The sequence below is a fragment of the Arachis stenosperma genome, chromosome 2 (genome assembly GCF_014773155.1).
Source record: "Arachis stenosperma cultivar V10309 chromosome 2, arast.V10309.gnm1.PFL2, whole genome shotgun sequence".
NCBI lineage: Eukaryota > Viridiplantae > Streptophyta > Magnoliopsida > Fabales > Fabaceae > Arachis > Arachis stenosperma.
Window position 1 is genome coordinate 47,986,770 of NC_080378.1, and position 18,362 is coordinate 48,005,131.

The 18,362-nt window shown below is 39.4% G+C and overlaps 1 protein-coding gene across 1 annotated transcript; it reads left to right on the plus strand.

The window, feature by feature from the left end:
• Window positions 1–1,063: 1,063 nt before the first annotated feature.
• Window positions 1,064–1,948, plus strand: LOC130962863 (uncharacterized). The gene has a single exon (XM_057889021.1). It carries the CDS (start codon window positions 1,064–1,066, stop codon window positions 1,946–1,948), a length of 885 nt encoding a protein of 294 aa, XP_057745004.1.
• Window positions 1,949–18,362: the final 16,414 nt, after the last annotated feature.

Sequence of the window (18,362 nt, forward strand, 5' to 3'; positions counted from 1 at the left end):
GTGTTGCCACCTGAGCTTGATCCTTTACCTGAGCCGATCGAGCCTCCTGTCTTTGATGAGCAGCAGGGACATGAGTATGATCAGATCATAGAGGCGCCACCTCCTTCTCCCGACTGTATTTTGTTTGGTAGCTATCCTTTTATTGTTCCTGTGGCCAGTAGTGATTCCTCTGCTATCACTCCAGCAGAAGAAGAGGACGAGGAAGAAGAAGATCCAGAGGAAGATTCTAACTTCATAGTTATCTCCTCTGACAGCGATGACGATGAGCCAGGCGAGGCGCTAGCAGGCGAGCATCACCATTCGCCCGGTGGTTTTCCGTGAGGTACTCTGGACCAGGATTGAGGAGACTTTTTGAGACGCCTAGTCTAACTTCACTACATTAGAGTGTCTCCCTCACTTTTGTTAGCACGATTAGAGGGAATAGGCATATCATAGAGTTAGGCTAGCCTGGGTGCCGGCTTAGGGGCTTTTGGTCAGGCCAGGCCCTGGGGCGTCTTATGTACATATATGTATATACTATATGAGTCACTGACTTTGGGGTGCTGTACTATAGCTCTATGCTTATATAACTGAGCCACTTCCGTAACATGATGTATATTATAGTGTGTTGTTCCATATTCTGTTATCTTTTATTTTATGTATGTGAATGTTTAATTATCCCTTGATATATGGAAGGTATGCGACTTTAAATTATTCTTGTTTTAAAAAAAATTTACTTGTAAAATTCGCGGGGTTTTAACAACGTACAGGCTTATATTTATTAATTAATAATACAAAAAGGAAAAACAAGTTGGTAACATTCAATTTCTAGTATGATCTAGACATGCTAGAAGTTGGGTCGTTACAATTTGGTATCAGAGCGGTTCTTCCTGTTAGAGCCTGGGGAATGGACTGAATCATGCTTTATTGCATGCTCTGTGATGTGTCTCATGCTTATAGGGTATCTATGTGATATGTGTTGCATGAATGTCTTTGTGCTTTCATTCTGATAATGTTCACGCTCAACTTGAGGTATTAAGACTGATCACCTTGGTATTGATTGTTTGGTGTGAACAGAATCAGGATGCCTCCACGGAGACGTAGCGATTGGGAAGGGTCTACTGTTAACAATCCGCCACAAAACGATGATAATCTGTTTGCTGCGATTCACGCTATGGCTGAGGCTGTGCATGAAACGGCGACTGCTACTACCCGAGCAGTTAACCGTTTGGGGGAACGTAATGGAGAGCGTAACAATGACCGTAACGGTGAGAATGGTGGGAACGGTGATGGAGATAACATGAATCATGATAGGCCTATGACATTAGCTGCTTTCTTGAAAGTTAATCCACCGAAGTTCAAGGGTACGACTGTAGCAACTGAAGCTGATAATTGGTTTCGAGGCATAGAAAGGTCCTTCAGGGCACAACATGTCCCGGAAGAACAGTATGTAGAATTTGCTACTTATATGTTGGAAGGGGATGCTCAGCACTGGTGGCAGGGCATTCAACGTTTACTGCAGCAAGATGAGGGTAATATTTTGTGGAATGTTTTCAAAGAAGAGTTCTATAAGAAGTACTTTCCTAGAGCTACTCGTGAGGCAAAGGAGATGGAGTTGATGCAGTTAAAACAGGGAAGTATGTATGTTGCTGAGTATACAAGGAAGTTTGAAGATTTATGTCATTTTTCCAAGGTTTGTCAAGGGAATCCAGCAGATTTCGAAGAGTGGAAATGTTTAAAATTTGAAGGAGGACTCTGTGAAGATTTGTTGAACTCAGTGGTTCCATTGGAAATACGAAATTTTGCGGAGTTAGTTAATAAGAGTCAGCTAGTAGAGGACTGTGCTAAGAAGATAGTTGCAGCTCTGATGAATTGCCCAGGATCTTCTTTTCAGAATTATAATCGGTATACAGCTCCTCAGGGAAGGAATTTTAAGCAGGAAGCAATGCCTTCACGAAGGTACAATTAGAATAGAAATGTTCATGCACGTCCTACAGGAGGGAATGAAGGAAGAATGAGACAGGATATGGGTAAGCGACCTCAGCAGACGCAGATGCGACCAGTATGTAGGCAGTGTGGAAAGGAGCATGGAGGTAGACCTTGTCAGCTTACATGCATTATCTGTTTTTCTTGTGGTCAGCCTGGACATATGGCTAAGGACTGTTCGAAGAAGCCAATACAAGGAATAGATAGGCCGCGACAGCAAGGACGTGTGTTTGCTATGACTGCTGATGACGCAATGAAATCAAACTCCCTAATCCAAGGTCAGTGTTATGTCAAATCTCGGCTCTTAACTGTACTGTATGACTCTGGTGTATCACATTCATTTATTTCTGAGACTGTTGCGCATGAGTTGGGATTAGATTTCACCATATTAGATTATAATCTAATTGTTCGTACACCCACATCTCAAAATGCCTTGGCTAGTCAAGTATGTCAACAGGTTCCTTTTGTTATTGAGGCTAGGACTTTTATACATGACCTGGTTTGTTTGCCTTTGTGTGGTTTAGATATTATCTTAGGTTTAGATTGGTTGTCTAAGCATCATGTTTTCCTTGATTGTTTTAAACGAATTGCTATATTTCCATCATCTGAAATGCACACCGAACCAGTTGAGTATTGTACTTTCTATTTGAATTCCCTAAGAGTTATTTCTAGTAATAGTAGGTTAGAGGGTTACGTTCTACTATCGGCTAGCTCAGAAACTAATGAACAAGACTTGGAGCAAATCCGAGTGGTGAAGGAGTTTTCTGATGTTTTTCCGGATGATATACCTGAGTTTCCACCTCAGAGAGAGATAGAGTTTAGTATTGATCTGGTTCCTGGAGCCGGACCAATTTCTATAGCACCGTATCGGATGTCACCGTTGGAACTAGCAGAGTTAAAGAAGCAGTTGGATGAATTGCTGGGAAAGAAGTTTATTCGTCCGAGTGTATCACCATGGAGAGCTCCAGTGTTACTAGTAAAGAAGAAGGATGGTGGAATGAGGTTATGTGTGGATTATCGGCAATTGAACAAGATCACAATCAAGAACAAGTATCCACTCCCAAGGATAGATGATCTGATGGACCAGCTGAGAGGTGCGACATTATTCTCGAAGATTGATTTACGGTCAGGTTACCATCAAATCCGGGTGAAGGAATCAGATATACCTAAGACTGCCTTTCGAACTAGGTACGGTCACTATGAGTATACGGTTATGCCCTTTGGACTGACTAATGCTCCTGCTGTATTCATGGATTATATGAATCGCATTTTTCGTCCGTATCTAGATCAGTTTGTGGTAGTCTTTATAGATGAAATCCTCATCTATTCCAAGACAGAAGAAGAACATGGAGAGCATTTGAGGATTGTGTTGCAAATATTAAGAGCACGGAAGCTATATGCAAAATTGTCGAAATGTGAGTTTTGGGCGACAGAAGTGGCATTCTTGGGACATGTGATCACACGAGATGGTATAACTGTAGATCCTTTAAAGATCGAGGCCGTAGTACAATGTAAGCAACCCAAGACAGTTACAGAAGTTCGTAGTTTCTTGGGGTTAGCAGGATACTATCGGCGGTTTATCAAGGATTTTTCACAGATAGCTTTACCTTTGACTCGCCTTACTAGGAAGGAAGTTCCGTTTGAGTGGACAGAGAAGTGTGAAGAAAGCTTTGAAACTTTAAAGGAAAAGTTGACGACGGCGCCAGTTTTGGTGTTACCAGACCCACAGGAACCTTTTGAGGTGTATTGTGATGTTTCTTTTAAGGGACTTGGATGTGTATTGATGCAGCATAGGAATGTGGTAGCTTATGCTTCGAGACAACTAAGACCTCACGAAAGGAACGATCCGACACATGATTTGGAATTAGCAGCAGTGGTTTTTGCACTTAAGATTTGGAGGCACTATTTGTACGGAGCCCAATTTGAAGTTTTCTCTGATCATAAGAGTTTGAAGTATATCTTTGATCAGAAAGACCTTAATATGAGGCAGAGGCGATGGATGGAATTCTTAAAAGATTATGATTTTAAGTTGAGCTATCATCCTGGGAAGGCAAATGTAGTCGCAGATGCTTTGAGTCGAAAGAGTTTGGGCATATCCTGGATGATGATCAAGGACGAAGAAATGATCTCAGCCTTTGAAAACTTAAAATTAGGAATGAGAGAGACATCAAGAGGAATTGTTATGGCGCAACTACAATTAACATCTGACTTTAAGATAGCTATTCAGCAAGCTCAAGCCCAGAATTCAGGAATGCTGGCATTGTTAACACGGATGAAGGCAGATCAGCCGGAAGAGGTACGCCAAGATAAAGAGGGAATATGGAGATATAGGAACAGAATTTGTGTACTTGCTCAGGAGGACTTGAGAAAGAACATTCTGACCAAAGCTCATGAAAGTAGATTTTCTATCCATCCCGGAACGACTAAAATGTACCAAGATCTGAAGAAGATGTTCTGGTGGCCGGAAATGAAGAAAGATGTAGCAACGTATGTTTCAAAGTGTCTCACTTGCCAGAAGATTAAGGTGGAACATCAAAAACCACCTGAAACCCTACAACCATTGGAGATACCGCAATGGAAACGGGAAGAGATTACGATGGATTTTGTTACTGGGTTACCAAGAACCTCTGCCGGGCATGCTGCAATTTGGGTAATTGTAGATCGATTGACAAAATCAGCGCATTTTCTACCAATTCAAATTGGTCACAGCTTGGAGAAACTCGCCCGGTTATACATTCAGGAGATAATACGATTGCATGGAATACCTTCATCAATTATGTCAGAAAGAGATCCAAGGTTTACTTCTAGATTTTGGGGAGCTCTACATAAAGCTTTTGGGACGAAGTTGCACTTAAGTACAGCATATCACCCACAGACTGATGGACAGACAGAACGAACAATTCGTACCTTGGAAGATATGTTGAGATTTTGCGTGATGGACCAACAGGGTAACTGGGACAAATACTTGCCATTGATTGAGTTTGCTTACAACAACAGTTATCAACAGAGTATCGAAATGGCACCATATGAGGCCCTCTACGGAAGAAAGTGTCAATCACCATTATGTTGGTATGACAAGGAGGAAGGCAGGATTTTGGGGCCAGACTTGGTACAAGAAACTACCGAACGGATTAAGCACATTTGAGAGAAGATTCAAACTGCCCAAAGTCGATAAAAGAGCTATGCAGATATTAGGCGTAGGCCCTTAGAATTTAACGAAGGTGACCATATTTTCTTAAGAGTAACACCTACGACTGGAATAGGTAGAGCTCTTAGGACTAAGAAATTGAATCCACGATACTTAGGTCCTTTTCAAATTCTTAAAAGAGTCGGTCCAGTAGCATACCAAGTAGCTCTCCCTCCTTATTTGTCAAACCTTCATGATGTTTTTCATGTTTCACAACTCAAAAAGTATAATCCCGACGAAAGCCACGTTTTACAACCAGAGACAGTACAGCTGCGAGCCGACTTGACATATCAAACCCTACCAGTCAGGATTGTGGAACGAAGTGACAAACAGCTTAGAGGCAAGACAGTATCATTGGTTAAGGTAGCATGGGGACAAACTGGGACTGAAGAGTACACATGGGAGCTGGAAGACAAGATGAAAACAGACTACCCGTTTCTCTTTTCAGGTAATTGAAATTTTGAGGACAAAATTTTCTTTTAGGAGGGTAGAATGTAACGGCCTAGCCCCGAAGAAACAGCGCTTTTTCGGGATCAAACAGAATTTTTAGGAATTTCTATGCATATAAGCACCTCCACTGCACAGGTGCTGCGTCATCAAGCTGCTGAGTCAGTAGCTTGATTGCACAGGACACCTCTCCTAATCTAAGTAGGCACGTCGCGAAGAGTTGCGTTTTTGAGCCACTTCGGGCCCAAATTTTAAAATTCTGATTTCCGTGGTTAGTCTCTATGTGACGAGCCGGTCACGAATTTCGAGAGAAAAATTATATTAATATAATATTCATATATTATTATTATATTCAGAATATTATATTATTATCTTCTCTACTGTGATTAATGTTGATCTATGTTTAGTAATATAATAACTGAGCTAGAAATCTACCGGTAATAGATAATACCGGCATTCTTAGATGAACTTAGCACTGCTAATGCTTCATCATATATCTTTTATTCTTATGATTATCCAGTTACTAGTGTCATTTACACTAAGTAACTTAATGTTTATCCATTAGCAGTGTAATTTATTTAAGTTCTAATACATCTAACTTTAGTAATTATTCTTTTCTAAGATATTTTGACAAGTAACTTTTGGATAATCATCATCCAAAAGCCACGGCCTCCCTTGGACAGCTTGGCTATCATTTTTGTTCTTGGAAAAGCTTAGAACACCATGAAAGAAAACCATGAAGCTTCCATGAACACCTGAGCTTTTCTTTCCGCTCTTTCTCAAACCGAAACCCCTATCAAAAATCTAATCTTACCAAAGTGTTCACCTCTTCCTCCTCTTCATTCCTATGTCACTTTTCATGGAGTAAATCAAGGTATGAAGGCTGCTCCTCCTCCTTGAAGATTCGGCCATGGTGGTTCCTTAAGCTAATGATGTTTTCTTCATGTTTTCTCTTAGGATCTCTTATTCAATCACCAAAAGCTCCAAGAAAACGTGATTTCTAGTTACCTTAAGGTGAGAAAAACCTTCTTTTCATCATCATGAAGCTTCAGCCTTCATGGTTCATAAGATTCTAAGGTTGTTTTATGTTAAAATAAAAGTGCTTCTGGAAGCTTGTTTTTGGTGCAATCTGGACAGCAGCAAAGGAGGTAAGGTTTGATAAATTAATCAATGATTGGCTGTGTTCTTGAAGTGTTAAATCAGATCTTGTTGCTTGAGGTTTGATTTTGGGTGTTTGTGTGATGGTTTGATCATGAAATCTTGTTGTTTAATGCTTGAAAATCATGTTTATGATGGTTTTGAAGTGGCTGTTGGTGCTGCTGGAAAACGTGACATTCCAGCCATGAAAATCATGATTTTTGATGCTTATTTGATGTGTATTGATGGCTGAAAAGTTTCTCTTTGGTTGATAAAAATCGGGTTCAAATCGGTTTCCGAAAAGATTGAAAAACTAGCTGAAAATCAAGCAGAAATCTGATGAACTTTGGAAAATGTTTTTGGTTTTTTGGAAGAACATGAAAATGTGTATTCATGGAGTTTGGGGTCAAAATGCAATTATTAAAAATTTGGGGTTGAAAATTAATTAATCAAAGTTGAGGGCTAAAGTGCAATTATTAAAAGTTATAGGGGTCAAAGTGCAATTTCCAAGAAGTCCGGGGTCAAAATGCAATTTTTGAAAGTTAAATAAAATATTATTATTTTAATAATAAAATATTAATATATATTAATAATATTATTTTAATAATAATATTATTATTAATAATAATAAATATTGATAAAAAGACAGTTTTTCCTAAAGCCTCAGAAGGCAGTTTTGAGTCCAGAATTCTCTAATTTCCTTTACTAAACACCTAAGAAGAGCTATAAGAGAAGATATAGAGGTATAGGAAGTAAAGAAACAAGATTTTGAAACCTGTGTTTATGTTAAAAAGAAAAGGAGTTAAAAGTGATATAGTGTGTACCTGACCTTAGAGTAAACAGAGAATTGTAAAATGTCTCTGTGATGTTGTAATGCTTGATTTATGATGATTGCTAAGTGATGGAAAGTATGGTTATGTGAATTATGAGCCTTCGGGCAATGCTTGTGAATGTTGTGCGGGGACGCCCGTATTGTGATGTTGCTCCCAGACAGGCTGCGGTAGAGTAGTACCAGCCCTGCAAGCTGAAGCTTGGTAGAGGCCTGACTCGCATACCTGCGGTATATTGAGACCTAAGCAATACCAGCCCTGCAAGTCGAGAGCACTTGGTAGAGGGTATGCGGTACTTAATCTGGGATTAAGTTCTGGGAAGGCCTTATCTGACTTGGAGGGTCGGATTGCGTCGGGTGCGGGTCGAAACCGACAAATGAGCTCATTACTGCAGTAGGGACAGACAGCATCATACTTGTTTGTGCATTATTATTGCTTATCTTCTTGTGTTCTTGTTCTTATTGTTTGTTTGAGCATAACTGTGTGATTGCATATTAATGTGTGAACGTGCATTTAGTTCCTATTTTCTCACTTGTTCATGTGTTAGTTTATGTTGCTGTTATGTACATATTACTCTACATTTATTTATACTTCTATGACCACGGACATTATAAATGAACTTAACTGTAAACCCGACCTTACTAAGAACTCCCCAGTTCTTACCTCTTACACCTCACAGATGGACACGGGTCCTATTCTACGAGATTGATCCACCGTACATCCACGAGGACCCGGTGCGCAGCGAGTATTACATCTACTGTGCGGTACCTCGTATCCGTAATTATATAGTTCGTGGTAGACTTTTTCAGTACCCTATTAGGACAGCATACTTTAATCCTGATGCACCCTATAACTTTCCTTTATCTTGGTTACACCCCGGCGAACCTGGGATACCTCATCTGAGGAGCAGATGCCACCTCCACCTGACTATCCTCCTCCACCTGAACCTCCTCTACCTGATGAGCCTATACCTGCCCAGCCTATCCATGAGGCACCTCCTGCACCTTTTGTCCTTGATGAGTGGGGTGTTCCTGTATTGCCACCCGAGCTTGATCCTTTACTTGAGCCGATCGAGCCTCCTGTCTTTGATGAGTAGCAGGGACATGAGTATGATCAGATCATGGAGGCGCCACCTCCTTCTCCCGACTGTATTTTGTTTGGTAGCTATCCTTTTATGGTTCCTGTGGCCAGCAGTGATTCCTCTGCTATCACTCCGGCAGAAGAAGAGGACGAGGAAGAAGAAGATCCAGAGGAAGATCCTAACTTCATAGGTATCTCCTCTGACAGCGATGACGATGAGCCAGGCGAGGTGCAGCAGGCGAGCATCACCATTCGCCTGGTGGTTTTCCGTGAGGTACTCTGGACCAGGATTGAGGAGACTTTTTGAGACGCCTAGTCTAACTTCAGTACATTAGAGTGTCTCCCTCACTTTTGTTAGCACGATTAGAGGGAATAGGCATATCATAGAATTAGGCTAGCCTGGATGCTAGCTTAGGGGCTTTTGGTCAGGCCAGGCCCTTGATGATTGGATTTTTGACGGCTTAGAAATTCACTAATAAAATCTCGTTGTAAAGTATAGTTTCTAAACCAAGCAATAATCCTTTCATACAAAAGATTGTTTGTCACAAGTAACAAACCCCTAAATTTATAAACCGAAGTATTGGACCTCGGGTCGTTCTCCCTAGGAATCACAATAAAGTGTCTTGTTATTGGTTGTGAATTATTTTGGGGTTTTGATAAGAAGCATGAAAGATAAATGGCAAGAAAGTAAACTAAGGCCTAAAAAGGTCTTGGCAAGGGTTGGTGGTCAAGGATCTCTATCCTAATCACTAACCACAATATGAGAATTGGCAAGGATTAATTTTATTAAATCATCCTCTAACTAGTAGTAAAGGAAAGTCAAATGAGCTATATCAATCCTAGTCCATATGTCCTAACTCTCCACTAATTCAATTAGTGAGAACTAGAGTAAATGGCTCCCAATCATCAATTACTTGGACATTAGTAACTCAAGAGTTCCTAAGTTACCTTTCCAAGCCAAGAGTATAAAATTCTACTCTAAAGTCCAACCAATCATTTCATCAAACACTTGGAAGGCAAAAAAAGGAAAGCATAGAAATCAACAACAAGAACAAAATCTAACAACAATTATTGAAAGGAACTAACAACAACAATCAAAAGAAACACATTTATTACGAGTTACCTTGATTGAATTGAAAGAGAGTAGAAGAAACAAAAGTAGATCTACAACAAAACACAAGAACAACATAAAGGAAATTGCAACAAAAGAATGGAAGAAGAATGAATGTAACAACAAGGAATTGAGAAGATAGAAGTAGAAGAAGATGAATTAAAATCTAGATCTAAGAACTAAACCTAATCCTAATCCTAATCCTAGAGAGAAGTGAGAGCTTCTCTCTCTAGAAACTAACTCTAACTCCTAAAACTAAACTAAGGGTAACTAACATATTCAATACTTGTGTTTCCCCTTCAGTCCTTGGGTTAAATAGCATTAGAAATGAGTTGGATTGGGCCCACAAGGCTTCTAAAATCGCTGGCCACGTTTTGCTTTAAGTGAACCAGGTGGCAGCAACGGCGCGTGCGCGTACTACGCGCGTACGCGTCACCATGCGTGGTTCAACCATAGCAAATCTTATATTGTTTCGAAGCCCCGGATGTTAGCTTTCCAACCCAACTGAAACCGCATCATTTGGACCTCTGTAGCTCAAGTTATGGTGTTTAAGTGCGAAGAGGTCGGCTTGATAGCTTTCCGGTTCTTTCATTTCTTCATGAGTTCTCCAACTTTTCATGCTTTCTTTCTTCATTCCCTTGATCCAATCTTTGCCTCCTAAACCTTAAATCACTTAACAAACATATCAAGGCATCTAATGGAATCAAGGTGAATTAAATTTTTTTATTTTAAGACCTAAAAAGCATGTTTTCACTCTTAAGCACAATTAAAGGAGAATATACAAAACCATGCTAATTCATTAGGTAAATGTGAGAAAAGGTCTACAAAATACTCTAAATTCAATACAAGATAAACCGTCAAATTGGGGTTTATCAACCTCCCCACACTTAAACCTTAGCATGTCCTCATGCTAAACCAAGAATGGAATAAGGGATATGACACTTATTCAAAGCAAAGTAACTATATGCATGCAACTAAATGCAAAATGATTCTACCTACTTGGTTAAAAATAAATCAATCTCCAAGACATGCACAAGTAGGGCTTAAGATCATATAACGATTCATGAGTCCTACCAATTGAAGTATAAACATGAAGTTCACATAGACTTGCAAGAAGAACGCTCGTGAAAGCCGGGAATCAAGGAATTGAGCATCGAACCCTCACCGGAAGTGTTTGCACTCTAGTCGCTCGGTGTTTGGGGTTGATTCACTCAATTCTCCCCTAATCATGCTTTCCAAGATTTGTTTTTTTCATCTAACAATCAACATTTATTTCATACATGTCATACAATTATCATGAGGTCTTTTCTTTAGGTTGTAATGGGGCTAGTGTTAAGGTAGGATGCATATTTGGTCAAGTGAGCTTGAAGTTTGAATCTTTGATAGGCTTAGACTTCCCACCTAACCTTTGACATCCTATACAATTAAGTTCTAACCTAACTACCCATTCTTCACTTTTCCACATACTAATGCATTCTCTTTTCATTTCACAACACAAATGCATTGACTTTTATTTGAGCTTTACTTTGGGGCATTTTGTCCCCTTTTTATTTCTTTCTTTTTCTTTCTTTTTCTTTCTTTTTTTTTTCTAGATTTTTTTCTTTTCCATATTGTTTTTTTTCTTTTTCTTTTCTTTTCTCATTTTTTTATAAGAGCATCAATGCATAAGGTTTTACATTCGATTAATACATAAGTATGTACCCAATTTCCAATATTTATACTAATAATACAAAACTACCCTTTTATTCACCCAATGTCCCAAGGTTCCCACACTTGAATGATACTCACACACACTAGCCTAAGCTAATCAAAGATCCAAATAAGGATATTTATTGTTTTTCGCTTTAAGGCTTGTAATGTGCTAAAATTGAGAATAAGTGGGTTAAGCGTAGGCTCAAAATTGGTTACATTGGAGAGTAAAAGGTAGGCTATTTGGGTAAGTGAGCTAATGAAATGATGGCCTCACTCATATAAATGACTGAATACACGAAATAATAGACATAAAGAATCAAACAAATCAAAGATTACATTTATAAAAAGAGAATAATGCACACAAGAAGGATGATAAGTGGTTATAAGATGTAACCACGCAATTAGGCTCAAAACTCACATGCTTGTGTGTTCTTATCTCAAAAACCATGTTCCAAAATACATTCTTTCAAGCAAGCTTAGCATCAAAAGTTTTTTTTTTTTCAAATTGGTGGGTGGTGCACGAAATTGAAAATCACAATTCTTGACAATTCCGCACAACTAACCAGCAAGTGCACTGGGTCGTCCAAGTAATACCTTACGTGAGTAAGGGTCGATCCCACAGAGATTATTGGTTTGAAGCAAGCTATGTTTATTTTATTAATCTTAGTCAGGATGCCAATAAGGTTATTTGGATTTAATTGTAAGAAGTAAAAGTGTTTGGAATAAGTAATTGTTACTCTATTAATGGAGAATATGTTGGAGTTTTGAAGATGCTTTGTCCTCTGAATTTCTGTAATGTAATATTCCATGCATGGAAAAGTGCAAAGTTCCCTCCATGGCAAGCTGTATGTAGGGTGTCACCATTGTCGGTGGCTACCTCCCATCCTCTCAGTGAAAACGGTCCAGATGCTCTGTCACAGCATGACTAATCAGCTGTTGGTTCTCGATCATGTTGGAATAGGATCCATTGATCCTTTTGCGTTTGTCATCACGCCCAGCAATCGCGAGTTTGAAGCTCGTCACAGCCATTCAATCCTTGAATCCTACTCGGAATACCACAGACAAGGTTTAGACTTTCCGGATCCTCAAGAGTGGCCGCCATCAATTCTAGCTTATACCACGAAGATTCTGATTAAGGAATCTAAGAGAAGCTCATTCAATCTGATGTAGAATGGAGGTGTTTGTCAGGCACACGTTCATGGGTTGAGGAAGGTGATGAGTGTCACGGATCATCACCTTCTTCATAATTAAGCGCGAATGAACATCTTAGATAGGAACACACACGTTTGAATGGAGGAATAGAAACAATTGCATTAATTCATCGAGACGCTGCAGAGCTCCTCACCCCCAACAATGGAGTTTAGAGACTCATGCTGTCAAAGTGTATAAAATTCAGATCTGAAAATGTCATGAGATGCAAAGTAAATCTCTAAAAGTTGTTTAAATAGTAAACTAGTAACCTAGGTTTACAGAAAATGAGTAAACTATGATAGATAGTGTAGAAATCCACTTCTGGGGCCCACTTGGTGTGTGCTGGGGCTGAGACTTAAGCTTCTCACGTGCCTGGGGATGTTTTGGGCGTTCAACGCCAGGTTGTAACCTATTTCTGGCGTTGAACTCCAGCTTGTAACCTGTTTCTGGCGCTGGACGCCAGACAGCAGCATGAAACTGGCGTTGAACGCCAGTTTACGTCGTCTATCTTCGCGCAAAGTATGGACTATTATATATTGCTGGAAAGCCCTGGATGTATACTTTCCAACGCCGTTGAGAGCGCGCCAATTGGACTCCTGTAGCTCCAAAAAATCCATTTCGAGTGCAGGGAGGTCAGAATCCAACAGCATCAGTAGTCGTTTTTCAGCCTAACTCAGATTTTTGCTCAGCTCCCTCAATTTCAGCCAAAAAATACCTGAAATCACAGAAAAACACACAAACTCATAGTAAAGTCTAGAAATATGATTTTTGCCTAAAAACTAATAATACTCTACTAAAAACTAATTAAAACATACTAAAATCTACATGAAATTACCCCCAAAAAGCGTATAAAATATCCGCTCATCACAACACCAAACTTAAACTGTTGCTTGTCCTCAAGCAACTAGATAAATAAAGTAGGATGAAAAGAAATTAAGAAGTAATAATATTTCAGAGTTTTTAAGTGGAGCTCAGATTCTTATTAGATGAGCGGGGCTTGTAGCTTTTTTGTTTCTGAACAGTTTTGGCATCTCCCTTTATCCCTTGGAATTCAGAATGATTGGCATCCATAGGAACTCAGAATTCAGATAGTATTATTGATTCTCCTAGTGTAGTATGTTGATTCTTGAACACAGTTACTTTATGAGTCTTGGCCGTGGCCCTAAGCACTTTGTTTTCCAGTATTACCATCGGATACATAAATGCCACAGACACATGACTGGGTGAACCTTTTTCAGATTGTGACTCAACTTTGCTAAAGTCCCCAGTTAGAGGTGTCCAGAGCTCTTAAGCACACTCTTTTTGCTTTGGATCACGACTTTAACCACTTAGTCTCAAGTTTTTCACTTGGACCTGCATGCCACAAGCATATGGTTAGGGACAGCTTGATTTAGCCGCTTAGGCCTGGAACTATTTCCTTGGGCCCTCCTATCCACTGATTCTCAAAGCCTTGGATCCTTTTCTTAATCCAATGATTCCTTGTAAAATTTTTTTTCACTGCTTTTTCTTGCTTCAAGAATCAAATTCATGATTTTTCAGATCATCAATAATATTTTTCGTGTTCCTCATTCTTTCAGGAGCCAATATTCGTAAATTTCAGGATAAAATATGCACTGTTCAAGCATTCATTCAGAGAACAAAAAGTATTGCCACCACATATAATTAATTATAATTTTTATTATTAAGAACTCGAAAAATATAAATTACTTCTTTATTCTAAAAATCTACTATTTTATTCATGTCTGATGATGATGAGAAAAATAAATTATAACTTTAATTGGGAATAAAACCAGAATAGATATGCTAACTACTACTACTACTACTACTCTATATATCTCCTAAGGTAAATTTCTATAATAACACTATCACAGAGTTAAAGCTAAAATTAGAACTCAACAACCTGTGTTTTGAGAAGTAGATGTTCCTCTGATCTGTGGGGTGCTTGGTCCTTCAAGGATTAATTTCTGGCGCTTCAGCTCCCTTAAATCATGCCCTTGCTCTTCTTGTTCCCTAAGTAGTTTGCAAAGCATGCTACTTTGATTGTTCTGTTCTTCCTTTATTTGGTTCATAGCTTCTTGCAATTTGGAAATAGATGCCTCAAGATGTTCCCAATATTAGAATTGAGGAAGTTCTGGGAGGACTTCCTGTGCTCTCCTCTTGATTGGATCATCCTGCAACTGTTGTCTGTCCATTGATATTCTAGTGATTGGCCTCTCAACTGAGATATACTCTGTTATTCCCATCTTCACTCCAGCATCTCTGTAGAGCATAGAAATTAAGCTTGGATAGGCCAATCTGGCATCCTTGGAATTCCTGTTTGCTATTTTGTATAGTTCACACGAGATCAGTTGATGGACTTCTACTTCTTTTCCCAACATGATGCAGTGAATCATCACTGCTCTTTTAATAGTAACTTCAGAACGGTTGCTGGTGGGCAATATAGAACGCCCAATGAAATCCAGCCAGCCTCTGGCTGCTGGTTTGAGATCTTCTCTTTTGAGTTGATTTGGGATGCCATTGTGCTGGTGGTCCACCTGGCTTCAGAGATGCATATATCCTCTAGAATCTTGTCTTTAAGAGGTTTGCTTGTCCTCAAGCAAAAGAAAAGAGAGAAGAGGGATAGGAGGAGAGCAAGTGTGGAATGGTGGATGATGAGAGGGGCGCCGAAAGTGGATATAAGGGGAGGGAGGGTGGGTTTTCGAAAATAAGAAAGAGATATAAGATAAAAGATATGATTTATAAAAGATAAATATGACAAGAAAATGATATAATTTAAAAAGATATGAATGATATTTAAAAATAAATTTGAAATTTATAATTTGAAAAAGATTTTAAAAAATAATCAAGTTTGAAAAGAAATTGGAAAAAGAGTTGGATTGGATTGAAAAAAGGTTTATGTTTATGTATGAAGCTACATTTGATATTTTTGAAAAGGGATTTTAGAAATTAGGGTTTTTAGAAATTAGGATTAAAAATTTTGGAATTGAAGGATGATATTTTGAAACATGTTTATGCAAGAAATCATGAATTGAAACATAAAAATTAGAAAATTTGTGAAGAAAAACGAATTTTACCTCTTCCCCACCATTCTGGCGTTAAACGCCCAACTGCTGCATATTTTGGGCGTTTAACGCCCAATTGTTGCTTCTCCTGGGCGTTCAACGCCCAATTGTTGCTTCTTTCTGGCGTTGAACGCCAGGAAGTCCTTTGTTACTGGGCATTTTTCTAAACGCCCAGGATGCTGAAATTCTAACGTTAAACGCCCAGAAGGAGCTTCTTTCTGGCGTTCAACGCCCAGAAGATGCTCCTTTCTGGCGTTTAACGCCCAAATGGCTATCCTTACTGGCGTTGAACGCCCAGTGGATGCTTGTTTTGGTCGTTCAACGCCCAAAACGTTTCTTACTGGCCTTTTTCACGCTAGTGAGCTCCAAAATTCCCCTGTAACTCTGTGAATTCAAGCAATTGCTATTTTACCTTGAAGATACTTTGACATATACCTGTGGAAAGAGATTAATTAACAAAAACAAATAAAATTAAATTTTGTAAATGGCTGGGTTGCCTCCCAGCAAGCGCTTCTTTAATGTCGTTAGCTGGACTATTACTGAGCTTTAATCAAGTATCAGTTTTGAGCATTCTTGCTCAAAATTGCCTTCAAGATAATGTTTAACTCTCTGTCCATTAACAATGAACTTTTTGTTAGAGTCATTATCCTGAAGCTCAACGTATCCATATGGTGATACACTTTGTAATCACATATGGACCTCTCCACCGGGACTTCAATTTCCCGGGGAATAGTTTGAGCCTAGAATTGAATAGCAGAACTTTCTGCCCTGGCTCAAAGACTCTGGATGACAATTTCTTATTATGCCATCTTTTTGCTTTCTCTTTGTATATTTTTGCATTCTCGAAAGCATTGAGTCTAAATTCCTCTAGCTCATTTAACTGAAGCAATCGTTTTTCTCCAGCTAACTTGGCATCAAGGTTCAGGAATCTGGTTGCCCAGTAGGCCTTATGTTCCAGTTCCACTGGCAAGTGACATGCCTTTCCATACACAAGCTGATATGGAGAAGTCCCTATAGGGGTCTTGAATGCTGTTTTGTATGCCCACAAAGCATCATCCAAGCTTCTTGCTCAATCCCTTCTACGGTTAATTACAGTCCGTTCCAGGATTCTTTTGATTTCTCTATTTGAGACTTCAGCTTGCCCATTAGTCTGTGGATGATATGGAGTGGCCACCCTGTGGCTAACTCCATAACGAACCAAAGCAGAATAGAGCTGTTTATTGCAGAAATGAGTGCCCCCATCACTGATTAGTACTCTAGGGGTGCCAAATCTGCTGAAGATGTATTTCTGGAGGAATTTTAACACTGTCTTAGTGTCATTAGTAGGTGTTGCAATAGCTTCCACCCATTTGGATACATAATCCACTGCCACCAGAATATAAGTGTTTGAGTATGATGGTGGGAAAGGTCCCATGAAGTCAATACCCCATACATCAAACAACTCAATCTCTAAGATTCCTTATTGAGGCATAGCATAACTGTGAGGCAGATTACCAGATCTTTGGCAAATGTCACAATTAAGTACAAACACTCGGGAATCCTTATAGAGAGTAGGCCAGTAGAAGCCACATTGGAGGACTCTTGTGGTTGTTCGCTCACTTCTAAAATGTCCTCCATACTGGGATCCATGGCAGTGCCATAGGATCTTCTGTGCTTCTTCTTTAGGCACACATCTACGGATTACTCCGTCTGCACATCTCTTAAAGAGATACGGCTCATCCCAAAGATAATACCTTGCATCCGTGATCAGCTTCTTTGATTGCTGCCTACTGTATTCTTTGGGTATGAATCTCACTGCTTTGTAGTTTGCAATGTCTGTAAACCATGACACTTCCTGGATGGCAAAGAGTTGCTCATCCGAAAAGTTTTCAGAGATCTCAGTAAGAGGGAGGGATGCCCCTTCTACTGGTTCTATTCGGGACAGGTGATCTGCTACCTGATTCTCTGTCCCTTTTCTGTCTCTTATTTCTATATCAAACTCTTGCAGAAGCAACACCCATCTTATAAGTCTGGGTTTTGAATCCTGCTTTGTAAGTAGATATTTAAGAGCAGCATGATCAGTGTACACAATCACTTTTGATCCTACTAAATAGGATCTGAATTTGTCAATGGCGTAAACCACTGCAAGTAGCTCTTTTTCTGTGGTTGTATAGTTTTTCCGTGTGTCATTTAGAACACGACTGGCATAGTAAATGACGTGCATAAGCTTGTCATGCCTTTGTCCCAACACTGCACCAATGGCATGGTCACTGGCATCACACATTAGTTCAAATGGCAATGTCTAGTTTGGTGCAGAGATGATTGGTGTTGTGACCAATTTAGCTTTCAGAGTCTCAAATGCCTGCAGACACTCCTTATCAAAGACAAATGGCGTGTCAGTAGCTAGCAGGTTGCTCAGAGGTTTGGCAATTTTTGAAAAATCCTTTATAAACCTCCTATAGAATCCTGCATGCCCCAGAAAGCTTCTGACTGCCTTAACATTGGCAGGTGGTGGTAATTTTTCAATTACCTCTACCTTAGCTTGATCCACCTCTATTCCCTTATTCGAAATTTTGTGCCCAAGGACAATTCCTTCAGTCACCATAAAGTGACATTTTTCCCAGTTTAAAACCAGGTTAGTCTCTTGGCATCTATTTAGAACAAGTGCTAGATGGTCAAGA